At 51.1% G+C, this 26745-nt stretch overlaps 1 protein-coding gene across 2 annotated transcripts; it reads right to left on the bottom strand.

Annotated features, from left to right (window-relative positions):
- Nucleotides 1-18473: 18473 nt before the first annotated feature.
- Nucleotides 18474-24877, bottom strand: THAP12 (THAP domain containing 12). 2 transcript variants are annotated; one of them, XM_064642728.1, is made up of 5 exons: nt 24219-24877; nt 22629-22749; nt 21955-22062; nt 21527-21563; nt 18474-21287 (listed from the first exon to the last, which is right to left on the bottom strand). In XM_064642728.1, the coding sequence occupies exons 1-5, from the start codon at nt 24305-24307 to the stop codon at nt 19348-19350; spliced, it is 2295 nt and encodes a 764-aa protein (XP_064498798.1). In that variant the 5' UTR covers nt 24308-24877; the 3' UTR covers nt 18474-19347. The 2 variants fall into 2 exon arrangements, with proteins under 2 accessions (XP_064498798.1, XP_064498788.1); XM_064642718.1 differs by having other exon boundaries at nt 18474-21296; nt 24219-24876.
- Nucleotides 24878-26745: the final 1868 nt, after the last annotated feature.

Raw genomic sequence — 26745 nt, 5'->3', positions numbered from 1 at the left:
AAGTTGTGAGAATCTATTGCATAAATAATCACTGCAATGTTTTTTGTAAGGAAACTGAACAAAGGGGAGTTTTTGAGATCCTTCCTCACCCCTGTTCTGACCTCCTGACTGTGCCGTGCTCCAGGGAGGGGCTGCCAGGCTTGGACCAGCCCCCTGAGCAATCCCACGTCCTGCCTCAGCCTCTGGCAAAGAACAAACACGTCAGGAAAACTGCAAAAAAATCCAGAATACGCTAACGTGGATCAATAGCAGGAATCTCTTTCTAACTTCCAGCAAATATTGACTTAAGCCCCCAGGGCAGACATGGACAAATATTACCTCATCAGACTTTTTGGGGGGGGATTAAAAATGTCTTTTCAATGGAAAAAGAAAATCAACCTTTTCTTTGTTTGTTTGTTTGCTTCTATTTGACTGTGTTGGGTTTTTCTCTTCTGAAAGGAAAGCTCAAGTATTTTAATTTTTGGTCTCTCTGTTCAGAAATCCTCCCATCTCCCTCAAAGTAAAAACACCAAAACACGCTAAAAAGAAAACAACATTCCCTGTAAAAAAAAAAAAAAAAAAAAAAAAAGGCAATTGGAGTTTGACACCACGTTTGCACTGGAGAATGAAGATTTACCTCCCTTCAGAATTTCTGATCTTCTTCGTATCATGAAAACTAACTATTTTATTTCCTGTTGCTCTTGTTTCTACATAACATCCACTACCATGGTGAGACTGTGCCAGGGTACAGCATGTTGGATTTCTTCCTGAGGCTGATAATCACCTACACAGTCCATCCTGACATTTAAGCAGGGAGGTATTTGTGGCAAGAAACGGAGAAAATACAACCAAACCCGAAGCTGGCTGAATAAACAGGACAGAGCAAAAACCTCTCAGTGTGCAACGAGGGCTGAAACAGAGAGAGGAGGGAGGTGGGTTCAACCAATAACTTCCCCATCTGTGTCAGGTGCCTGTAACACCAGAATGCTCAGCTGCACAGGAGTTAAAACGATCCAAAGCTGTGGCTGGCAAAGCCATCGTCTCACAGCTATTCAGTTCTCCCACCCTCAGCTCCTGCCAGGAACTCAGTTCAGCCTCTTCTCTGGCTTCCCTGCACCCACCATCGGCTGCCAGTGCCTTGGAACCGTGTCCTCTCCTGCCCCATCCCCTGCCCACAATGTTCTTCTTCTCTCCTTCACATGAATTACCCTCTGCAGGATGAGCTTTTGTCCTGTGGCACAAAACAAAGGTTATCAACCTGCACATCTGCATCCAAAAATAACCACGAGGCCACAGTGCTGTGTGGTGGGAAATGGCATCACCAGCCCATTTCGTGGTGGGTCAGAAAATCCCCGTCACCACCAGCCCTCCCCTGTCCCTGCAGGGACACTGGCAGGGAAATGAAAGGCTGGGAGAGCCGGGGCTGTTCTCCCGGAGAAGAGGAGCAGGCAGGAGGAGGGAACCCAGCAGGAGCTGTGCCCCACACTCCCAGCAGAGCTCGGGTCCCACAGGACCTGCATTTCCAGTGTGACACTCTGGGACCACCAGCCCTGCAGGAGCTCTGGGTCCCTGGGGCATTGGCATGAAGTGCCAGGCTGCACTCAGGACCAGAGGGCAAAGCATGGCACTGCAGCACCCTGATCCTGAGCTGGGCTGGTTGCACCTCCAGGTTAATTGGGGTGCTGGGAAAGGCAGTGCTGGAGGCTGATCCTCTGCAGACACAGCCCGATGTTCCCCTGGGGAAGGCGCTGGTTTCAGCCTGGCTGAGACTGCCCCTGCACGGTCCCAGGTGCCTCCTCCACGCAGGAAAAGCAAACAGCCAGGAGAGGAAAATCAGAGCCCTCTCTGCAGCCACCTCAGCTCATCTCACGGGGAGGTCTTTCCAGTCCTGCCTCTCGTTACAGAAGTGATTAATCTCCATTCTTGCCAAGGACAAAGGGACCTCGGGCAGGCTTTTGCGCCGAGCCAGGAAAGCCAAGGAAAAGAATGAGCAGTGTTTCATTTTATACCTCATCAGTCACAGGCTACTGGGTTTGGGTAGCAGAGCTGCCAGGGCTGTGCCAGGCCCAGGCACAGCGTGTGAGAGGTGACCAGGGAGCTGGGAAAACCCCCCTCCTTTGAAAGGGGCACAGAACAGTGGGATTCTTTGCTCCATTTAATGTGGGCCCGGCAGGAGCTGGGGGTGGGTGCCAAAGCGAAGCCAAGCAAAAATCACTCAGCTGAGCCCTCCCAGTGCCTCTGCTGCTCTGCCAGAGGGGTTTGGGTTTCAGAAGCATGAATTCCTCCTGCTTGTGCCAAACATCTTGGGGTGAGCAATCCTGCCTTTATGAATTGAGTCATCACGGGGGGCAGGCAGACAGGAACAGGGGGTTGCACACACTTCTCCCAGTCCTTCCTTGACATCTCTGCAGTGACCTCCGTCTGACAACGCTGCTCAAAGCACTTTCATCTCAAACATTGACCTGGACTAAAAAAAAAAAAAATAAAAAAGAAGTCCCCAAAATGAGCTTTTCAGAGCTGGGCAGGTGGTCTGAAGGTGGACAAAGGGGATTTTGCAGGTTCAAAAACTGGTCCTTGGAGGAAGTTGATTGAAGTCCTCAGTGTTTCCCACAGAGAGAAACAGGTTGGATAGCAGCAGTTATGGTTCACTTTCTTTCTTTATCATTTTGGAACTTGAAAAATTAGTGAAATCAGTAGGAGGGTTTTTTCCCCGTGATATTAAAGCCATGTATAATAATAACCAGCATGACTGAGGAATAATTCTATCAGCAACTCTGTTGTATCACATCAGATCTTTTTTCCTATTTATTTTGTCATTTCCATCTTCCATTACATCTGAGGAAGGAGAAAGATGCCAGGTCCTAATTTCCACTCTGTTCTGCTTAAATCAAATAAGGCTAATTCATAACAACTCTGTAATTCACATTTTTTTCTCAATGGGGAAACCTAAATTCTTCTCTGCTTGCCTTTTCTAAAAGGAGTTCCAATTATTTTCTGAGGAAAATCAAACCAGGAATAATGGAGGAGATTGTATCTCTTCCTTTTCATCTGAGAAGATATGAAGGAAAATTATAAACAAAATATTAATATTGTAAATTGCTCTACTGATCAAAGTGGGGGGAAAGGAGAAGGGCAAGTGAAGGTTTGGGTCATAGTTCAGAGGAACACACCTGCTGCTTTATCCCTGGGTGAGCAGTTCCTTTACAATATGTCCTTACACTAATTGCCTGTAACTGGACTTTTCTCCCATCTCTTCCATGATTATGTTATGATTATCATTTCAAAGGCAGACAATATTTTGGCAAAAAAACAGCTTAGCAACGGGGAGAGACTAAAGCCCACTGGCTGTTATTTGAATTTGGATGCAATAGGATGGCACAAGTCAGCCATGGCAGGGACTGTCCTTACACTGCACTCCATGGATGGCAGGGACAGAATTTCTTCCTTAAAAACGGAGTTGGGCACCACAATAGAATCTGCCACATCAAACTCCCTGCTCTTTTTGTAGCTAATACCAGATCTGTAAGAAAGATGACTGTGTGCCACCACTGGGAAAAGCTTTGGGAAGAACAACCAGCTCCAGGGAATGGGTCCCCACACGTTTGAGGTGAAATGGAGTGAACCATAACAGATTGCAAGGCAAAAACCAATACACCTCTGGGTTATGTAAAGGATGAATTGTCCCCAGAGATGTGGGTTCACTTCTTTGGCAGCAAGCTCTCTGTGCTGAGCCCAGTGAGAGATGTCTCAGCAGAGTGTGCATCTGTCCCCTGAGGATTCAGGGCTTCCAGCTGCTCCCAATGGCAAACTGTTCCTCACCCTGCCAATATTCCCACTGGAATCCACTGAGTAAAACAGGAGTCAAAAATGCACATCTCGAGCAGCACTCCCCCCCCCATCAGCTGCTCTGCTTTCACTGGGCTATTGCTGTTATTGTTGGACACAGCAAACCTTATTTCCTGCTAAGACTCGTTCCCACTACACTTCACAGTCTCACTTCCACAGAGGATTGAAGGTTCCTTGGATTGCAGCAGAAAATGCTGCTGACCTTGCTGGGGTGGGTGCAGTGTCTGAGACACGGGGGGCTCACCAGTGCAGGAGCTGGACACAAACCACTCCTCGTGCTCCTGGCTGGGGGTTGTTCTCATGCAGGAGGCAGCACACCCTTCTCCTGCCTGGGGGCTGCTCCACCTGAAGTCAGGGGAAAAGGTGCTAAAAGCAGATTTCACAGGGATGAGCCGGGAGGCGACTGCAGCCTGCACGTGTCTCACTCTGCCTGTGACAAAACTGGAGTTTTCTTCGGGTCCAAGCCTGCAAAAACTCCAGGAAACACTCGAATTAACTACAGTGCTGGCTATGATACACATTTGAACTAGCATGGAAAAGTCTAAACTTTGATTTATGCCTGTAAGGACGTTTGTGTTTATACTAATGAATGCAACACATACATGGTTTCCACATGAAATTATCCACTCTGAGCTGAAAATGGGCCCGGAAGAGAAGCCTCAAGGAAGTGTACAGGAGAAACCTGGAGAGGGGAGGACTTAATCACATCCCTATGGGCACACTCCTCACAATGCAAAAAGATGCCCCATGGGATTATCCAAAGTACCAAGGCACCTAAACCCCACCAGTTTAGGTGGCTGGAGCCTCTTCTGTTTAGGAGCTTTCGTAAATCCCAGCAGTGTCACTCTGAATTTCTGAGCTAGCATTGCTTTTTCCAGGACAGTGCCTGGTTTCTGCTACGTTTTCTGCTCTGGGCTCATTTGCCATGACCGGAAGGTTGCCCTGGCAGTGAGACTTTCCTTTCCAGCCCGAGGAGGAGATTGTTTTACACGACGCCTTTCATCTTCCCTAATATGCTCCATATTATCCCCTTGATTTCTTCCATCTGGGCAAATCTTTTGTTGATCTCACCTGAAATCCAAAACCTTTCAAAATAAGCTCCTCCACTTCTCTGCTCTGCTCCGGCCGGGGTGGATGTGACTGGGGGGTCAGAAGCCTGAGATTAGCCGTGACCCCGCTCTCGGGCCCCGCGCTGGCAGCGGGTCGGAGGCTTTGAACTTGGCACCCTGACAAATTGTTATTGCTACATACCAAAAACCAGCTCCCCCTCGTGTCTGTGGGAGGCTGGGGGGGGGAAAGACGGGGGAGATGGATTCCTTCAGAGAGCAAAGCTATTCCACACAGCACGACACGGAGACAGGGAGGTTTAACCCAGGAACCCCAAGGTAAAACCTTGACAGACACTAACTCCTAAAATACAGCCCAGAAATGCTCTTAATTGAAATCCTAACTGGCTTAGATGATGTGGACAGTGAATACCACTTTAGCTTTTGTTTTTAGAGGGTGAGCTGCCAACCTCTCATGAAAACTGAGTAGGGACCAGGTTTCTGCAGTGAATGACTCTCACATTTAAAGATCCAAGAATAAAAAAAGTCAGGCTGACACTATTATTTGGTCTATAACCCTAAAAGACATGACAAGGTCTTCAGGGTCATCTGACCCTGCTATCAGAGGCAGCCACTCTGACAAGGGGTGTTCTGAAACACATCAGCCTCCCTCTGAAGAGATTAATTTTCCTTTAATTTGATGTTAACTTCCATTATTCTCTATTTTTAGTCTGGAGAAAGGAAGCTATTGCAGACCTCTCTCTCCCTGTCAGACTGTGAGCACGAGTGTGTGCTCAGGGCTGTCCATTCCCACCGGAACAGCATCCGACTGTCGGCCAACCCCAACCCCACTCGAGAGAGATCAGAGGCCAAAGAGGCTGTGCTTGGTGTCCCCCTGGGAGCAGGGCTTTCTAGCCAGCCAGGCAGAGACAGGCAGACCCATAACCACACCGAAGCCAGACAAATTCAGCTTGGAAATAGAGTCTGGTCTTTTAATAGCGCGGCTGTAAAAGGAGAAAAGCTTCAATCGGATTTTGTGTCTTCTCAGGCAGGGGAGTTAGCCAGCCTCAAGATACAGATCCAGAGGAAACCTGGCTCCTTTTGATCCAGAACTACCTATTTCTCGGATTTTAAAGTCACAGTGGGCCATAAGATCATCTATTCTGAGCTCCATATAATATGGGCCATAAAATCGCATACTCCAATAAGGAACCCAATAACTCGTGCTTGGCTGCAACCTCTGCTCCAGCAGGCATCTGCTCACAATTTGAAAATATCTGAAGAGGAAGACTCTACAACTTTCATTGGTATTTTGTCTCAACACCTAATCATTCCCACCGTTCCAGCACCGGCCCCATTCTGAACTGAAACGTGTCTGGTTCAGGTCCCAGCCTCAGACCTCGGAGGGACTACAAGGCTCTGTTGCCTCTGGCTGTTTTCTCCTGAGGATGAACTTCCACCCTTCCTGAGCCTCCTGAGGATGAACTTCCACCCTTCCTGAGCCTCCTCTTGACCTTTCCTTGGGAAGGGAAGCAGGTGGAGATCTAGCAGGAGACTCAGGTTTTTTTCCTAAGCTTTTGAAACTTTTTGCGACTTTTCTCTTTTTTGGGGGTCCTTCCAAAAGAGGAATATATTGACATAACAATAGCTTGGACAACTTACAAAGGAGACTTTTGTTGAGGGACCTGAGCAGGGGGAAGGGTGAGGGGTGAAGAGACAAGAACTCAAACAATCCAGGAGTTTCATTTCTCAGTCTGGTGGGGGCTTTTGACGGCGTTAAAATGTTCGAGTTGTTTGATAACATCATCCCCTCTCCTAAAACTATTAAGGCAGAAACCAGCTTTTCAGAGGGAGCCAGAGGAATAAGCTCAGCCTGGGCTCACAAGAGGCTTCCACTAATGATGGGGAGGGCTGCAGAAGGCAAAGATATGACAGTGTGATACCCTCCTGGCTTGCTGAGCACGTCCCAGGAATGGTGGCTCACACGGTTTGTTTCTGGAGTTCTTCTGGCACAGCCTGGCCAGACCTCACCTCCTGCTCTAAAGGCTGTCCAGATTTAACTGCAGCAGACAGGAGTGCACAGAGGCTGCTCTCGATCCATCCCATGGAGTTCATGGAGGGTGAAAGGCAGAACTGGGATATTTGTGCTTTAGACCTCAGCTCTTCGGGCCCTCACTCCCCAGCCCAGCAGTAACACAGCCCGTAAATCTCCCCTCGCACAGCTTTAATTTCTAAGCTCTGCTTCACAACAGCAAACCTGCATCTGGTGGGAGGAAAAGCCAAGCACAACAATGGCTCACGGGGCGTGGTGGTAAAGCAGTGGAAATATCTCACTGAGGACAAGGAGCCACGTCCTGGAGCCTCCTCTGGATCCGGGGCACTGACCACCCACAGCAGCTCCAGGCACCACAGCTCCCAGCTCAGGGGCTGTGGGAGGCACAGACCAGGGTTGGTGTCCCCAGCTCAGGGGCTGTGGGAGGCACAGACCAGGGTTGGTGCCCCCAGCTCAGGGGCTGTGGGAGGCACAGACCAGGGTTGGTGTCCCCAGCTCAGGGCCAACCCCTGGCTCCCAGCAGCGATCCCACCTCCAGCCCAGCCCCGTGGGAATGCAGCAGCCCATGCAGACAGAGCCACGGAATATTCCCAGCTGGGAGGGACCCACAAGGACCATCAAGCCACAGAGCCCGTCCCCAGGTGCTTGTGCATCCCAGGCAGCAGCAGAAAGCAGGCTGAGCCCTGGCAGGGAGAGTGAGGAGTCAGAAAGGGAAATCAGCTGGGATATGTCTGGGGAGGTCTAGACTGCAGAGGTGCAGTGTGTCCTTCACTGAACACAGTGGGTTGATTTGCTTGATTTTTGATTTTTTTTCTATTTTGTTGCAGCCTTGGAGGGGGGAGCAAACAAGGCTGCTGACCTGATGAATGTGCTGGGATCCTTGGGGTGTCCTGTGCAGGGCCAGGAGTCGGGCTCGATGGTCCCTTCCAGCTGAGGATAGTCTGTGATTCCATGATTTTATGTCCATCTTCCCAAGTGTTCTGTTGAGTGGGCAGCCCACCTTCACACGGGCAGAGAGAAGAGGGCACTGGGGCAGCCTGATGTTGCTGCCCCACGAGGATGCACCAGAGGACGCGGCAGCTCCGGGGTTGTCCTGCAGATGCTTTCATTTTCTGATCCTTCTCCACTGAATTACAGCGAAGATTTCCTATGTGTGGGTCTGCTGAGGTGAGATACCCACTCATCTCCCTGACTTAAAGCACGGGAGACCCCAAAGGAAGAGAAATTTGCATTTTACGGGACCTTGGCCAACAAACTCCTCCGAGTGCAACGGCACCAATCTGTGCATGTAAAACAGCACTAACAGGGAGAGGAAGAGGGTTTAACCTTTGTTCCAGAAGCCATAAATCACCATCCAGAGGGTGAAAAATGAGCAGCAGCTCTATGGCTGTAAAATCCACACACTGTGCTAGGCTGAGAAAACAGCAACATTGGAAGCAGCAAATTCTCAGAGCCCAGAAGGAGCCCAGTGGCTTTCCAAAGTCATTAAAGTGTCCCCAAAGCCTCTTTGGCAACTCCAGTGAGCTGTCTTTCATCCCTCAGGGAGGGAAAGGGGCGTATTTTCCCCACTGTGTGCCCCCATTCCTGCCAGCTCAGGGGAAGGCAGAGGCTTCAGCCAAAGCTCCTCGACAAAAACAAAAAGTGGGGGTCCATGAGGATGTGCCTCTGCCCCCACCCTGCACGTGTCCAGCCCACCAGCATCAGTGCAAGGACACTCCTCTCCTGATCTCTCAGCTACAGCCACGCTGTTATCTCGGGTGTGCCTGTCCCTGCTGCCTTTGATGTGGTCCATAACTCAATGCCAGAGGCAGAGCCCCCACACAAACTCTCCCACAGTCAGTGGAGGCTTTTAACAGCATGGACAACATGGTTCATACTCCAGTTCCAGTCTGTTGCTTGAGGTTTGTGGGGAAACACCAGCTCAGCCTGTCCTGCATCAGTGGAGGGTTCTGGCACATCCCCAGGTTTCGTTTTCCAAAGGTGGTTTGCTGGAGTTGCAGTTCCCTGTGAGAGATGCTCAGGAGAGGAGAGGACGAGGAGAGGAGGTGCCTTAAACATTTCAGGAATGGTTTGACTGGGTGACAAGAAGGACTGCACTTCATGACCCATCAGAGGCTGGTGGGGACAGTGCTGGAGGGGGAGAGGGGAGGAAGGAAGGGCTGCCAGTGGGGTGGGGAAGGCTGACAGGGACAGACATCCAGCACCCCACGCTGGGCACAGGTCTGCTCTCCTGGCTGTCTCTGTGGCAGGCCACTCTTCAGCTGACTGGTACTATATTTATCAGGGCTGTCTCCTGAGATGTGGATGAGATAACGTGATGGTTTATAAATCCCTCCCTTCTGAGTCACCCTGTGTGGGGTTCAGGAAAGACACGAAGGCCCTCAGCTGTTCCTGGACGTGTGTGCTGCAGGAACACCCAAGCTGGGTGCAAAAGGAGCAGCCACTGTGCTACTGCAACAGAGGTATTTAACCATTTAAGGTCCAGTGGCATAAACTGGGACCACCCCATTTGAAGCAGCTGCACGTTAAGCCAGTTCCCCCACAGCAGGCTGTGGCTCCCTCCCATCCAAGCTGTTTTGTGAGCCTGCCCTCTGTGACACGAAAGTTTATCTCAGTTTCAGGCTCTGGCACAAAAACCTCGCCAGCCACCACCTCCAACCCAGCCCATGCTCGTGTTCTTCCAGCAGGACATGCTGGCACCTCCCCACACCTTTCACAGGCTGTTTTTATTAGTCCAGGCACGTGCAAACATTCTTCTTTTTATTTTATTTTTTTTTTTTAACCCCATGTCCTACATGGTTTTGAACCTTTCAGGTTCAAAAGGAACCTTTCAGGGGAGGACCTCTTGGCTTTCCAGGTTTGGATTTGGTCCTCTGGATTTAGGGCTGTATCTCTTAATAAAAACAAAATGCTGGAGTCCAACCTGTCAAACTAAAGCAAAGATTTACCAAAGGAAAATATGCTTACAAAGTAAATATAAATTAATTTAATTGGTTCCTATTATCACTTATATTGGAGCCTGCAAGTATAATCTGGTGCTGAAGTAATTAATTGGGTGTGAAGTAGCTACTGTGCCAAAACTTACTTGTAGGGAGTGAAACTCTCAGCCTTTCTGGCCTGACTGTTACCTGCAGCGTCTTGGCTTTGTTATTTTGAGAGGGAAGGGATCTCAGGGCCAAGCTCTGCAATCAAACACTCAGATAAATGCCCTGCTTTGTGTTTTCCTGACAGTGGTTACGACTACAGGCGTTTTCCCACCCGGGTCAGGCCGGGATTGCTTTGGGAAGGGAAGTCAGCGGGCAGGTTTAGCACTGCTGGGATTGCAGGCACTTATTTTTGTGGTTTTCTGTGCCTTAATATAGTCTGGGCTTTAATTGCGCTGTTTTTTCCCCCCCTCCCTGCCCTGGCTCTGCAATAAAGGAGCTTTGTGTGGCTGTGTGCGGAGGGGCTGGGCAGTGGTGCTGAGGGGAGGATGCTGCCATGGCACAGCTCTGCTCTCAGCAGCAGCAGCACTCAGAGAGCCACCACGCAGGGCCTTTCATCTCCCTCTGCCAGGATGGCCCCTCGTGCAAGCCGGGAATTAGCTCAGGCAGCCCCCTGAGGTGGATCACCCCCAGCCCGGGCTCCAGTCCTGCAGGGATTCTGGGATCCTGAGAGGATGCTCAGCGGCTGCAACTGGAGCAAACAGAAGACATGAGGTCTCTTCCCCCTCCTGCACTCCTGGAGTGTTTCTCCCCGTGCCTCTCTCCAGCCTCCCGGGGCACTTTCCAACCACTGCCATCTGCTGCTCCAGGGCAGTCCCTCTTCCTCAGGAGCAGCATTCACAGGTGGAGCTTCTCTCCCATTTGTCACCCACCCTGGACTGGACACAGAGGGAGCTGAGCTTGGGAATTCACCCCACACTTAAAGCATTTGCTTTTCCTCCACCGTGTCCCCCCAGGAGAGCTGGGGTGAGGCTGGGGTGGTGCTCTCTGTGGGGCAGGCAGTGCTCTCTGGCCATCACAGGGGCCAGGCTGGGCTTAAGGGGCAGGAACAAAATCCAGCTCCAAGTTTTTTCCCCTGCCCCCTCCCCTGAGCCTCCCCCCCTCATCTGGTGGGCAGGTTGTGGCCACGTGGCTTTTGGGGGCTGCACAGGGACACACACAAAGGTTGTAGAGCGACAAGACAACACCAAAAACAGCAGGACTTTGGGGGGATCGCTGCCCACCCAAATTCCTGACCCAGATTAGGAATGGGCTTTGGAGGGGACAAGCCTTTCCATGCCAGGCCACCATCTCTGCTCCCTGGAGTCTCCAGTGACAACAGCCCAGGCAAAGAAGTGCTGCTATTATTAGAGCTAATGGAAAAGGGGGCTTTCTGAGCAAGAGCCCAACCTTAGTAGGAACAGCCTGATCACAATTTTCCAATCTTTTCCCTCTAGGGAAGGCAGAGACTGACCCTTATCTTATGTCCTTTTAAAGTAGCATCAGTGTTCTGGTTTTCATTAACAGATTTGATTTGTTTAAAATTGTTAAGGTTTTGGGTTGTGAAACTTCTTTCTTTCCACCTCTTCTTTTCTCTCCCTCTCTATAAATATTTATATGAGCATTTAACCAAAAACTTACTCTTAAATATGGATTTCAACAAGGGTCAACATCTTCTGTAGGTGTCTGAAGATTTTTGCTCAATCCCAGCCCTGCCAGGGCCCCCTTTGTGGGTCCTTGAGACCCTCCACAGTTTTATTGTCCCCACAATCAGGCTGATACAATCTTGCAGCACTGGTGGGACAGAGAATTAAAGTGATTATTGCTTGCAAGCCACTCTAATTCTCCTGGATGCTCAGGACCAGGCCAGTCCTGTGGGATCCGTGATCCCAGGGTCCTGTCTTGTCTCAGGGGCAGAGTCCCACGTCCCAGAGGAGTGAGCAGGCACCCAGCTCGCTCAGGATGCTGTGGGTGCACCCCTGGTTCCTGGGTCAGATCCCCATCCCAACTGCTCAGACCTTACAGGCTCCTTGTGGGTACTTTCCAAGGGCAGCACTTCCCTGCAAAGCCCTGCAGGAGGAGGAACACCCCGAGCTCTCCGAGCAGCCTCCCCGAGAGCCGCCGGGCTGGGAACAGTCGCGACTGCCGGGCCAGCCCGGGCTGGAGAGCTCATAAATCACGGGGAAGTGCAGATTCAGAGTTTCCTCACACAAACACCACTAATTGCAGCGTGCTCTGATTGCTGCTGCCAGGCCAGGGGCTGGGAAGGGAGTGCTGGGGGGTGAGGCAGTTCCACGGGGGGCACACGGGCTGACACCCCCGGGAGGGGCAGGGCTGGAGCACACACAGCTCAGGTGAACATCATTCCCTGCCAGCTCTGCCCCAAGTCAGCAGCCTCAGCCCTGAAAACTGTCTGAGTGTGCCCAGTTTTGCTCCTCTGGAGTGTGGCACTTCCCAGTGAAGCAAAAAGCAGTTCAAACTGGGAGGGAAGGCAGGCTGGGAGGCATCAATGGGAGCTCTGTCTGCACGGGGCCATTCCTTGGTGGTGCAAATGCTCCAGGGCTGGGCCTGTGGAGTAAAGCAATCCCTGTGATCACTCCACGCCTGAGCCCAGTGACTCAGAGTAAAAATAATTAAATATGTTAATAATTATCAGGGCCCCCTTTGATTAAAACAAATAAAGCCTGTGGTGTGTAAGCAAGGAGGAATGTGTAGGTTTGCAGGGCTCAGCTCCCAAGCAGGAGCCCACAGCAGAGGTGCCTGGGGGAATCCTGAGAGCACTCCAGGAGGTGTCAGGGGTGGCCAGGGCCCTCCTGCAGCAGCTGCTCCCATCCTTGATCTCAGTGTGCTGTCCCAAGGCTGGAGCTGAACTGGGGGACTGGAGGCACCACAGCTCTGCCCATCCAGTGGGAGACCTAGGCCTTGGGTGACTGGTCCTGGAGCCAGCATCACATGAACTGCCCAGGGAGGGTGGGAGGCAGTTCTGGAAGGTGAAGAAGATGTTAAATGTCATTGCACCCTGCAGCTCGTTCAGGAGCTCTGGGCACCCCAGGGGTGGAGGAGGAGGGCACCCCCGAAGGGAGATTCAGATCATTTCAGCACACTGGGCACACCCAGACAAGTGGCCCCTCTGGTCCTTGCTCTACCTGGGGCACTTGTCCCCTCTCTCCTGGGGGCCAAAGGCAGCAGCTGCCCCCCAGCAGTGCCCGTGACAGGGTCTGCAGATCTGCCCTTGTGGTGTTGGGGTGGTGCCTGCCCAGGACAGCGTGGGGCTCCTCTCCCTGCTGGAATGTGGCCGGGGGCAGGCAGGGCACTCACGGCAGAGTCTAGAGAAGCCTTTTCGTGGCTGTTTTGATCTCTCAAGTGTACAGGTGATAAGAATCAGGGCCCGACAGCGCTGCCTGCGGAGCAGGAGGGCGAGTTCTCACCGTATCACCCCGGGGATCAGTGACGCTCCAGGGAAGGGATACCACAACCTGCCGACAGGATGTGTGTCCCTTCTGGTGCCTGCACAGCGCAGGATAAGGATGCCAGCACAGCACAGCACAGAGTAGGGATGCAGCACCCCCTGCGTGCCATGGTCGGGCTGACCGAGCCACCCTACCAGAGCCTCAGCTGCCTCAGCTCCACCACAGCTCTGGAAGGCGAACTCCAGGCTGAGTCTGAAGCTGCAGCCCCTGCAGGAGCGCACACGGCCTCCCGGGGCAGAAGGGCTTTTGTGTGCCAGAGTATTTCTGTTCCCATGTGAAATGCGGGACTCGGGTTGTCCCGTCTGCACGTCCAGCGTCCCAGCCCTGCGGCAGATGCAGGTTCTGCACTGCGATGCTCCCACTCTGGGGCAGTGTGAGAACACAGCAAGGCGACCCAACAGCAGGGAAGAGGAAGCAAGGAAAAAAAAAAACCAGCTCCAGTTCAAATCGAGCGAGAACCTGAGGCAGATTTAGCGCAGCCCCCCTCCCTGGAAACGAGCCAGGGCACTGGACCTACCGCTCCTTCCCAAGCCCAAAGGGGACCCCAAGACAGACAGCGAAGGCAGTGCTTGCAAACAGGACACAGGTCTCCAAGCTTTCCTTCCCTCCCCAGAGGGAGGGAGGCACCACCACCTTCTGCCGTGTGCTCCGTGGCTGTTGCTGTGCATCCTGCTGCCTCGGGAACAAAACAAGCCACGTCCTTGCAGTGCTCTCCAGGGGGGGACACATAACTAAGCTTTTGGAGTTAGTTTATTCTTTTTAAGCCCTGTTTAAGAAGAGCAGAGGGAAGGGATCCCTGCCAGGGGCACGCTCGCTAACGGGGGAGCACAACACGCTTCGTTTCTCTTTCTTGTCCTGCGGTACCTCACTGACCCCCCGGGAAGGCAAACAGAGAGAGAGGTTCGGTGATGCAGCTAACCAGCAGCTCCTCAGCACATGGTTGCGGTTACGGAGCTGCGGAGCGGACGCGGTTTTGCGGGAGATGCCCGGTGGGTGCGCAGCCAGCTGGGATCTGATATCCGGGGGAACTGCGCCACCGCATGGGCCCCAGAGCGGGAGCTGGATCCACGGGGGGACTCCCAGAAGCATCTTCAGAGCTGCCTCTGAGCAGAGCTGTAGCATCTCTATTCACTGCAGGGAAATCACCTCCTTTAGTAAGGCCGAGGGGGGATTTGCTCCATGGATTACTGCCTTACTCGGACAACACTCCAAGTAATCCCCAAAGGAACTACTATTCTTCTAAAACGATGACTAAAGAAGAGCTGGAGATGACTTTGGGCACAGACGTCCCCTGCCTGCTCTGGGGCTGTTCCTCAGAGCACACACACCCCCTTCCCCATGCAGTCCTGCCTTACCAGCCCCTGTCCCCGTGGCTCCAGCTGCCTCCCCGCAGATGTGAGCTCACAGCCCACAGATCCCAGCCCGGAGAAGGGCCGCCCCAGATTATCAGGTCCTGCTTCCCTTCCCTTTGACGCACTCGAATTAATCTCTCCGGTTTGGCACCCAGGCGGCCCTGCTTTCAGCCTCCTGTTCTCACCCTTCACGCTCAGCTGATTGCTGCCCGTGGTGTCTCTCACGAGCTGTCACCGGGACATTCACGCCTGGATTTTCCCGGTTTTTCCTCTGTAAGAGGTGTGGTGGGGGGTAGTTCTCACCTACTTGAGTCCAGCAATAGGTGATCACCTCGTGCTCTCAGGGGGAGCGGGGGATCAGCGGGGTTGAGCAAACCCACCCCAAGCGGGAGATCCGACAAAGCCCTTCTGGCAATGCCTCGCCTGTGCCTCCTGCTGCCTCCTCCTGCTGCCTCCTCCTGCTCCACGTCTCTGTGGCTTCCCTCTGCCCCACCGATCCAGCCCCAGTCCTGGTCTGCAGGGGGATAACGGGAGAGCTGCAGTTCATTTATGCAATGGCACAGACATGGGCACGTCTCTGACTCACGGCAGGGGCAGTTCTTGGCATCATAAAACACAGGGATGCAGTAACGGGCTTAGAGCCATTTTGATTATTGTTCTGCATCTTCCCTACTCCCTTTGCCTGTCACAGAATCCCAGGATGGTTTGGGTTGGAAAGGACCTTAAAGACCATCTCGTTCCAACCCCCCAAATGAAAGCCAATGAGCTGGATGATGAATTAGATCAAACTAGATAATTAAGCTAGACTCAACCAGACTTCAAACAGAGGAAAAAGTCCCCATGTAATTCCTTTTAAGTGCTACAGTCATTACCAGTTGTCCAGGACAAATCACAGATAATACCATTTAATTCAGTGGATGCAATCACAGGTTTAGGGCAGGGGTTTTCTGTGATGTTTCACTGTTTGATTCCTGGAAATAATCTCCACGCTGGAGCACAATTTGCACACAAAACCTCCCTAGTTTTCTTCCTCAGCGTGCCCCAGGAGCTCTTTTCCATTAGAGGAGGGACCCACACGTCCTCCCATTCTCAGGTCTCTTATTTGGAGGTGTCAGCTCAGACTCAGGGACCAGCCCAAGCTCTGGGTCCCACCTTCTCTTCCTGCAGCTCCTGGCACTGAACTCAGCCTGCCTGTGCTGTCCTGTTTGTCCAGAAGATATGGTGGCCATTTCTGCCACTCCTGGAATTTCTGTCACACGCTTGTTTGTCAAAGCCCCACCCATCCCGTGCAGCACTTCCCTTCTGATAATTGCTAAATAATGGAAAGAGGAGAAAACTCTCCAATCCTCACCATTATCTCGAGGGCAGGCTGTTAAAACACAAACTCTCTGATATTTTCTTCCAGGCTCCTCCACTGAGATACACTCCTGAGCATCCCTGGAATTTCCTTGCATTGGGACACCGCCCTGAACAGTCCTGGGAACACGGCGAGATTGGGAAGGTGTCAGTTCGTGTTGAAAGCTCCTCAGTTTTGCCAGGAACGACTGGAAACACCGAGTGGTGAGCTCATCTCAGTCCACACCACTTGTAGGTGCCAGAGAGAACAAACCCCCCGGGAAAAAGCAAAGAGACCATCAGGGAGACGGGCTGGGGACGAGAATCACAGTGTCAGAGCAGGAAACCAGTGCTCTAAAATAGGACCAGTGATGGGGGACAGCAAGAGCCTTATTCCCATTCTGACACCTGAAAAAAGGAGATAGATGAGGAAGTTCTCCCAGGCTCTTTGTGTGAAGGAGCTGCCATCAATCAGAGACAATCTCCTGAGAACTGAAGTCACAAGCAGGCTTGGTCACAGCTGGATTTCCACCTTGGTCTCTCCCGTTCCTGGAAAGCAGCTCGGCCCGCGGCCCGCGGGGTCAGCAGGACATCTAGTGGCAAAAATAACACTGCAATACACCAGGGAGTGCACGGGAGTGAAGCTCTGCTTCATTCTCTGCACACCCCGATTATCACCCTCTTTCTGCTACACGGAAAACAGGCTGGTTGGGAGCCCGAGGCTGTACTTTTTAACTGATCTGTGGAAAAAAATGTATTGAAATGATGCTTTCCTATAGCTCCCAAAGCCCAGCTTTATGGAAACAAAGCACTGCTATAACCACTGTGCTTCTTCTGCCTGTCCTCAGCCTCCCAGGGCCACGGTCACCCTGACTCCCTCCTGGTTTTTGAGGAGTGGGAAGTGTCACCATCCTGCCTGGTTCTGTTTTTTGCTCACATGGGGAGGTTTCTATGTGCCATTGCTGCTGGGCTGATTGACATGATCCTGTTACACAGCTCAGAAGTCATTTTTTCTTTTTCCATCTGTCCTTTCCAAATATGTTTTCTGTTAAGAGCTTTTTGTCTTTTGGCTTTGATGGCACGGGGTTTTGTTTCAAGACTCCCACTGCCCATTGTGTTGAACATCTCTGTGCTCCATTTAGTCCAAGTCTGTTCTTCCCTGGAGAAGTGAAGTGAATAGTGACAAACCAGTCACTGTTCAGCTCTGGCGGCTGTTAAAAAAACAAACAAACATAAAAAAACCCCAAACCAAAACCAAATGAAACGAAACCTAAACAAAACAAACAAAACCCCAATGAAACGAAAACAAAACCCAACCAAACCAAACCCAACCCCGACAAAACAAAAACCCAAAACAAAACCAAAAAGCCATTCAAAAAAAGCCCCAAATCTTTAAGAATATAACACAGCAGTGGGAAAATTAAATTTCTCAGTGGAGGAGGAAACACTGCCACTTTACCTGCAGGGAATCATAGAACCACAGAACGATTTGGCTTGGAAGGGAACCTTTAAGATCATCTCATTCCAAACCCCTGCCATGGGCAGGGACACCTTCCACTAGCCCAGGTTGCTCCAACCTGGCCTTGGGCACTTCCAGGGATGGGGCAGCCACAGCTTCTCTGGGCAACCTGTGCCAGGGCCTCCCCACCCTCCCAGCCAGGAATTCCTTCCCAATCTCTAATCCTGGCTTTTAAACAGAAAAAAAAAGGGTAAATTAATTACCCTGTTTGTCTGCTAGAATATCCCAAATTGCCAGGCAGAAACGGTGTTAACAGTCCTGCATGCTGTTCTTTGACTTTTTTTAGCCCCGTTTCTGAAATAAAAAGGATTTTAAAACCCCTGTAAATGTTCTGGGCTGCTTGTGTGAGTTTATCAGGTTTCCACTAATACCTTTGAACCCACTGGCCAATTCCATCCAAATATGGGGAAGGAAGGAGAGTCCTGCAGAGTCACAAGAGCCCCTGCAGTTCCCCTGGCTCCAGCACATGGCTGGATGTGGCCTTACCCTTTACCAGACATTGGAGGATCCACACAGGGTGGAACAAGACAATCTTTAAGGTCTCTTCCAACCCAAACCATCCTGTGATCCTATAAATGAGTTCCAAAACTGGCCTGCATCAGGACAGCTGCAAAACTCTTACCTTCCAGCCATTTCCAACTTCATCTCTTCCTGCCTGGCTGACAGAACTTCCACCAGTAACAGCACAGTAATTAATAATATCTCAATCAATGCTACCTCAAAATACTTCCCAAAACCTTCAGCAGAACACACAGATCAGCAGTGCTGTCACAGTTACCTGTGTCTTCAGGCAGTGCTGCTCACCAGAACTGCAAAAACAACGGAGAAAAAAACCTGCCAAGACTAAAAGGCACCTTCACAGAACACACAGTCCCAGAGGCACAGCTCTACTGAGAAATTCAACACTACGTACAAAGCAATTCACATTTTATTTTGAATCGCAATAAACTGTACAAAAATGTTTCATTCTTGCCAAAAATAACAGCAATATTTTCAATCTTACTTCTAGACAAACAAACAGACTCTTATGTTAATCTGTCCTGGGTGAGTTTACAAATAAACATACATTAGGATGTCGGGAGGGAGCGAACAGATACAGATGTTTGTGGAATACGTTTTTAGTGGCTCTCAGGAATTCCAACACTCCTGCCGTGCCTGTTAAAAGCCTGAAGAAATCAGGGGTTTGTGTCTCACACAAAGGAATGTAAACAGGGGGGATGACTCTGCCAAGGACACTGTAAATGTACCCCTGTGTCACTGACAGTCACTCACACCAGGGGGCTCGTGCAACACCTGAACCACCCTCCCAAATGCCACTGAAACACACACCAAAGACTCCTCTGAAAAGAAAACTGTTTTCAAAAAGAATAAAATCCTAAGTAACAGAACTTAAATACTCCTTTGAATCTTTCGGGTTTTTTTTCCCCTCATCCTAATTCCTCAGTGAGTATGTAACAGCCCCATCAGACCTACAACCAGCAGGTACGTTTCCCACGATGCAGTGAAGTAAAGGAGCACCCTGGGTAAGCCAGTCAGGTGTAGAAAGCCCCTCTGCCAAGAGCATGGGCTTATTTTCAGGCTTGATTTTGTTTGCCAAACACATTTAGTGTGGACTAACAACACATAATTTAGGTCACTGACCACAGTTTCTTCAGTCCCAGGCCTAAAATGGAAACACAATTGCAGTGATGTTTTTCACATTTCACTTTTTTTTTTCCCCCCCCCAGCTTTGAAACCTAAGTTAAGAACAAGCTGTTTCAACAGATTGGTTAGAGCTTAAAAAATTAAGCATTTTCTGTTACTTCGGAGTTGTTTGGGGGAATACCGTCCTCTTGAAATTCTACTTTATCTGGATAGAGTTTAATGTAGGTGTCCACCATCAAATCTAGGTCGTGTTTTATGTCAAAGTTTATGTTCAGCAGGGCCAGGTTGCTGGACCTGTGCTCTGTCAAGGTGTTTTTCAGGTAGGCCTTTAGGCGCTTCCGCCCTATCCCGTATTTCTCGTTCTCCACCTTCATCAGTGGGAGGATGCACAGGACCTTAAGCAGTGCATAAACATTGGGGAAAAACTTTATGTCGGGCAAGTGAAGTGCTTCATAAATAGTAGCTGGAAGTTCAATGTCTTTCCCCCTGTGCTTCCACTTGATCCTCCAGCAGTGCAGCTCGGCAGACAGCGTGTCTGGGTTAGGCAGGTCGTTTTTGAACATGTCGGCGTGGTGCTCCTCCGACGTGTTGAATTTCAGCTGCCCCATGACCGAGGGCACTAAAGATAAACACTTAAGAGCTTTCAGATGTTGTTCTGAGAATATATCTTTGAGCTCTTGGATAATGTGCTCCACTGTGGGGACGCTCAGGATTTCTTTGTAGTAGTTTTCCGACGTTATATCGGGGTCGAGGTTCCCCTGTTGCGCCCGGCGGAATTTTCCCGGCAGCTTGATTTGTACGTCCAGTTTTGTAGCCAGATTTGTCGCCTCCTCGAACCAAAACTCGTGGTAAACTTCAATGTGCTCCATCACCTCGTTCAGGGAGTGCAGCACCGCCGTCAAGCTGCCAGCTGCAAAGAACACGTCCGACGTCTGGCCTTGGAGGTTCCTCCCGAACGCCCTCGTGAAGGACAGGACGTTTTTCATGATGACGATGGTGACGATGAAATCGAAGTCTGTCAGGGCACTGCAGAGCACAAACGCTCGGCCAGCGATGAAGTTGTTCCACCTGACGGTGGAGTCGCTGCTCACGGCGTCCAGGCACAGCACCAGGGCCTGCATGAGGTCCACCAGCACCTCAAAGGTGTCGTGCCTGCCCGTCCACTGGGAGCGGCAGATCTGCTTCAGCTCATTGCCCTTCTCCTCATTGTCCTGAAAGAGAGCAGAAATGGTGTTGTCCAGTTCTACCAGTAACTGTGGAGACTGGTTAAAGAGACAGCAGACTTCTTCCATTGTTCCCAGTGCAACGGAAACACCGACCACGGGAACGGATTTTGCCAGCCAGACGTTTAAGGCACAGGAGGAACAGAGTGTATACACAGCCTGGGGGTACCTCTCCAAGAGTCTCATAGCCACCGCTTTCATTTTAGAAGCAAACCCACTGGAGACAATGTAGGCTTGGCCCCGACAGTTCTCCATGTTTAGACCCCACTTTTCAGTGATAGTTGTGTGGAATTTAACAGCCAACATGTCGGGATCGGCCTCGGACGGCAAAAACCCTATGAATTCTTCTCTCAGGTTGTGAGAGTCGTCCACAAACCTCACCAGCACCGGCAAGTGCTCCTCTCCTGCTATGTCCACCACTTCGTCCGTGACAATGGAGAAGAAGTGTGAGTCTCTGACCTCCCTCAGGGTCTCCTCTCTGACACAGTTCTCACAGATCTCGAGCATTTGTTTCTGCTGGGTTTTGGAGCAGTACTCGAGGTTGACCGCGGTCATCTCGAACCGCTTCCTCAGGACCTCATCACCACCGTTTATCCTGTACTCCAGCAGAGCCTGGAAGTTGTCCGAGGCAAAAATACCTTCTGGAAGCTCATCAACAGTATGGCCGTCCAAAGGGATATTTTGTTTCCCCATTAGGATCAAGATTTCAAACAGTGATTTAAGGTAGTCCTTGTTTTCTCTCTCCTCCAGCGTCAAGGGAACAGCCTCTTCCTCCTGTCCCTGCCCTCCTTCCTCTGAGACAGTATTTTGGGCATTGCTTTCATTGCACTCTTGAGTTGCCTGTTGCCGTTCAAAGGCTTCATCAACTGCAAAATGAGAAACACCATCAGTGTCCACAATAAGACACAGCATTTACCTCCCCCTCACTAAACCCATTACCTTTAAGTTACCAGAGGAGAATGTTTCCAGTTTAAAAGTGAATGAGTAGTTTGGAAAGAGTTTGTACGTGTACAAACTAATAGTTATGTGTCCTGCATTACCCTGTCAGCTTTAGTAAATGAACTTTTTATGATCTCAATTATTTTTGCCCACTTACTCTTTTGCTGCTTCAGTGTCCTTATTTCCTCTTCACTCTTAAAGAAAAACAAAGAACTCATATTGATGATAATGTCCTGCACAGGATCTTAACTATTAACACATCAAGATCAGATACAAATGTTGTAGATAAGACCAGATAATATTTACCAGAAAGTGCTAGAAAGTTTAAGACAAGGAGGTTTCTTCAGGTAGTGTTTTGCTGCCATTACCTGTATCTGCTAACTACATGAAATTAGTCTGTTACTATTGCTAACATTCCCATGCTTACATTAGAAGTTTCTTCAATATGCATTTTATAATTTTATAATTTTTAGTAAATAGATTCTCTTTTCACAATTTCTCCTTTCGCAACTTTTTATTTTCTTTCGTTTTCCTTTTTTGTTTTCTTTTGATATCACAGCAATAATTTTACATGAAAAGACTCACCAGCTCTTTTATCCTTTTCCTGTACCTGCTGTGGGGTTTGTTCAGGTGACTCGTGAGGTCAAATATGGTTGGCACAGCGTTATCCCGCAGAACCGTCCTGTAGGGGCTCTGGAAGCAAACACAGACTTAAAATAAAAAAAAATTTAAAAATTCAACATTCTGCATAAAAAGACACTTATGCAACGGAAAGGAAACGTTTTGTTACTGCTGTGTGTTGGGTTTTATCACTTATTTCACGATTCCAGAAAATATCCACTAAACATTTTCACTGTGAAAATGTTCTATTGCTTCTTTAAGCAGAACTATGAATTCCACAAAACACTACTGTGAAAGATTATATTGAAGGGAAATGTATCTGTGAATAGAGCAGAAGGAAGAAAAGACTTGTAGATGGCCATGAGGAAAGAACTGCAGCGAAGGCCAGTGTTCCACAAACCCCTTAAACCAGCAGGGGCAGCTGTTCCTCTCTCCCCCAGCTGCTCATTTCCACCTCACCCTTTGTGCCAACAGCTGGGAGCCTCCGTGGTGTCCCACACCATGACAACATTAACACCAAGAAATTCATTTTCCCAGTGACCAATTACCCAGGAGCTCCAAGATTAAAAGGCAGAGCATTCTCAGGAAAAACGTTACGTTTTCCAAGGTGCAATAAATAATTGCTTGTTTTCACTCACACTTCTGCATATCATAGAAGTCTCAAAATGTTTAGCACACAGTCTGTAATGTTTGTTGAGTTGATCTGGAGTTTTATCTTCTAAGTCTGCCCTTCGACAGTTCTCTACCCATCTCTGGCACCTGCACGTGAGCAAAGGAATTAGAGAGTCTTAAGATAAAACAAAATCCCTTCCAGTTTCAAACCACACTCAAAATTGCAGGCTAAGCAGCTTCGAGGAAGGAAGGAAGCAAATATCACGTATAAATCACAAAAAAATTCAGCCTTAAGCCCCTAGTGTTTGCTAGGAAAGAGGTAACTGGTACTGCCCTATGCCTGTGCACCTTCCAAAACTGTGAGCAGCCAGTTAAACCAAGCATTCCCATCCCCAGCCCTCCCGGAGCTCTCCATCCCCAGGACCAGCACCAGTCCCATTCCCGACTGTCCCGGAGCTCTCCATCCCCGCGACCAGCACCATTCCCATTCCCGACTGTCCTGAAGCTCTCCATCCCCGGGACCAGCACCATTCCCATTCCCGACTGTCCCAGAGCTCTCCATCCCCGGGACCAGCATCAGTCCCATCCCTGGCTCTCTCAGAGCTCTCCATCCCCGGGACCCTTCCCGTTCCCATTCCCGGAGCTCTCCATCCCCGTTCCCATTCCCGGAGCTCTCCATCCCCGTTCCCATTCCCGGAGCTCTCCATCCCCGTTCCCATTCCCGGAGCTCTCCATCCCCGTTCCCATTGCCGGAGCTCTCCATCCCCGTTCCCATTGCCGGAGCTCTCCATCCCCATTCCCGTTCCCATTGCCGGAGCTCTCCATCCCCATTCCCGTTCCCATTGCCGGAGCTCTCCATCCCCATTCCCGTTCCCATTGCCGGAGCTCTCCATCCCCATTCCCGTTCCCATTGCCGGAGCTCTCCATCCCCGTTCCCGTTCCCATTGCCGGAGCTCTCCATCCATCCCCGTTCCCATTCCCGTTCCCACGGTCGGAGCTCTCCATCCCCGTTCCCGTTCCCATTCCCGGAGCTCTCCATCCATCCCCGTTCCCGTTCCCATTCCCGGAGCTCTCCATCCATCCCCGTTCCCGTTCCCATTCCCGGAGCTCTCCATCCATCCCCATTCCCGTTCCAGTTCCCACGGCCGCAGCTCTCCGCCCCCGTTCCCGTTCCCATTCCCGGAGCTCTCCATCCATCCCCGTTCCCGTTCCCATTCCCGGGGCTCTCCATCCATCCCCGTTCCCATTCCCGGAGCTCTCCATCCATCCCCGTTCCCGTTCCCATTCCCGGAGCTCTCCATCCATCCCCGTTCCCATCCCCGTTCCCGTTCCCACGGCCGGAGCTCTCCGCCCCCGCGGCCGCCCCGCCCGGCGCAGGCGCGGGGCCCGCCCGCTGCCGCAGCCCCGCGGGCGGCAGAGCGAGCGCGGCCGCGGGCAGGGCCGAGCTGCGGGCACCGGCACGGCGGTGAGCGGCAGGGAGGCCGGGCGGAGGAGGGCGGAGGACGGCGGGAGGGAGGGAAGGACGGCGGGAGGGAGGGAGGCGCCTGCCCGCCGCGGTGCCGCCGGGCCGGGCCGAGGGCAGAGCCGGGCGCTGCGCGGCCCCGCCGCGGGCTCACCTGGCCGGGTCCCGCGGGAAGCGGAAGAAGGCCAGGTCGGACTGGGTGCTCTTGCGGGTGCAGTTGGGCGCGGCGCAGAAGTTCGGCATGGTGGCCGCTGCCCCTTTAAAGGCGCGCAGGGCGGGCGGGCCGGAGGGGCCGCGGCGGCTCCACAGTGCTGTGAGCGGCCCGGAGGAGTCAGCGCCGCGCCGGGGCCGCCTCCTTCCCACAGTGCCCCGCGCCGCGGGCACCGCGCCGCGCCCGCGCCTGCGCTCGACGGGCCCCTGCCGGGCCCCCTGCGCATGCGCGGCGGGACCGCGCCGTGTTCCGGGGTGTGCGCCCTCAGACCGGAGTAGGGCCGGGTCGGGTCCGGACAGCGCTCCGGCGGGTTCGCCCCTCTTTCACACCCGGAATCGCGGGATCACTGAGCTTGGGAAAGGCCTTGAGGCCATCGAGTCCGACCCGTGACCAAAACACCTCTCCGTCAACTAAACTGTGCCACTGAGCGCCATGGAATCGTGGAATCAACCGGGTTGGAAGAGACCTCCGAGGTCATCGAGTTCAACCCTTGATCCAACCCCGCCGTGGTTCCCAGACCATGGCACACAGTGCCACATCCGCTCTCACCTTAAAAACCTCCAGGGACGGCAAATCCGCCGTTTCCCTGGGAGCCCATTCCAATGTCAGTGTCCACACAAATCCACCATTCCCTGGGCAGCCCATTCCAATGCCAGTGTCCACACAAATCCACCACTTCCCTGGGAGCCCATTCCAATGTCAATGTCCACGCAAATCCACCATTCCCTGGGCAGCCCATTCCAATGTCAGTGTCCACGCAAATCCACCATTCCCTGGGCAGCCCATTCCAATGTCAGTGTCCACGTCCAGGCTTTGCTTAAATGCCCCCGGGGGTGTTTGTGTTCCATTATTATTATTATCATCCGTAATAACACTGAAAATGTACAGTGTAATAATAATAATAAAAATAAGTGGTGTAAAACTAAAAATATGGTGTAATAATACTGAAAATGTAGTGTAAAGCAACCCGTTCTGTGTGTTTCTGGGCACGAGCTGCCTGTCTCCTTCCCAGGGTGCGAGTCAGGATGCCTTCATTGTCTGATTGCCCTGTTGAAGTGTGACAGTGCACTTCCACACATTTCCCTCCGTTAAACATTTGTTCTCAAGAGAATATTTGAGGTCTGAAATGCTTTCCTGGCTGATTTCACTGTGACATTCCCTTGCAAGCCTCACAGCCCCGTTGCTGTTGGGATAACCCATGTGTCAGAACTAAATGGACGCCAGGTTAATCCCACAGAACCCGTTTTCAGGGTTTGTATCCCAGCTCCTCCCTCAAGGTTCACTTTCTGCAAATTAAAGTTAATGACATCTACAACAACATCAGGAGTTTATCAGACCCAATTCCCGTTGCATTTTCCCAGTTTCGCTGGAATCTTTTTATGGTCCCGCTTCAAAGAATGATGGTTCCCGTAGGTTTTCCATCAGGTTTCACTCTGAAACGGTCACATCACCATGAAGGGGTTAAGAGTGAGAGGGTCTGAGCCATCTTTTCTTTCCCCCGATTGCTTGCTGTCTTTATTTGTCCACACAAGCCTTGCTAATTAATCCCCAGTGCTGAGATCCTCCAGCACAGGAACTTTTGCCCAGAGCTGTGCTGGGAACTGCTCAGTGACAGCAGTATCAGCCTCTCTGCTTTGCAAATGCTTTCGTTTCCCATTGCTGTTTTCACTCTGCAACAATACCGTAAGTTTACTTAAACTTTCACTTGCAAGATGTTCCGGGACCAGTGTAATTTCTGGTATTTATATTGGGATTATTTATATTTTTAATCATTAACATTCTCTCGCTCCCCCAGCACCTATAGCACACCAAGCCTTGTGAAAATGATTGGTCAAAATCAGGAGCAAGGAATTTGCTGGGGAGTCGATTTGGGCTTAAAAGCAACAAGACAGTCTGTTGGTGGGTTAAAAGTGTAACTTGAGAGAGAAGGTGCCAGCTGCCCTAAAATCCCAGGCAAATCAGGTCCCAGAGGGGCTGAATTCTGCCAGTTGCTGGTCTGGGACACGTTCTTTGAGTGGCAGCAGTTTGTCAGAGATACCCAGGGTTTGTAGTGTGGCCACAGATAAGGACTGAAGTGGCTCAGAGGAGCGATAACGTTAATATTTCCCCTTATCCTGAGGCTTCCTATCCGAAGGAGTGGCTTTGCTTCCTTCCCAGCCGGTTTATGTGTTCCTTGCCAACACAGCACACCACAGAGGGTGGAGGTTTGCATCTGCCTCCCCAGATTGCAGAGGGTACCAGCTTCAATTCCCCTGATATGCTGCAGAATGACACAAGGAAGGGATTTTTGTCATTATCCGAGGTTACATAATCCAGATTTTGCCTCAGTGTAGCAAAGTATTTAAATAGATGCTCAACTGGATGCACAGTGGCATTTTGATGTCTTTTCGAGCCTTGCTGAATTTAGCTACTTTGAGCTCAGTAGTTAGGATTTGTAAAATAGATTCGTTTGTTGAATGTAATACGTATT

Source organism: Pseudopipra pipra, chromosome 2 (genome assembly GCF_036250125.1).
Source record: "Pseudopipra pipra isolate bDixPip1 chromosome 2, bDixPip1.hap1, whole genome shotgun sequence".
Lineage (NCBI taxonomy): Eukaryota > Metazoa > Chordata > Aves > Passeriformes > Pipridae > Pseudopipra > Pseudopipra pipra.
Note: the sequence above shows the minus strand (reverse complement) of the source record. Positions and strands in the feature narration are given on the sequence as shown.

Coding starts and splice junctions, on each gene's coding strand:
- THAP12 (XM_064642718.1), bottom strand. CDS start 24,307: ATGCCGAACTTCTGCGCCGCGCCCAACTGCACCCGCAAGAGCACCCAG. Junction 22,750..24,218: donor TTCCCGCGGGACCCGGCCAG/GTGAGCCCGCGG, acceptor GCTCACGTGCAG/GTGCCAGAGATGGGTAGAGA. Junction 21,297..21,526: donor GACACTGAAGCAGCAAAAGA/GTAAGTGGGCAA, acceptor CTCATTTTGCAG/TTGATGAAGCCTTTGAACGG.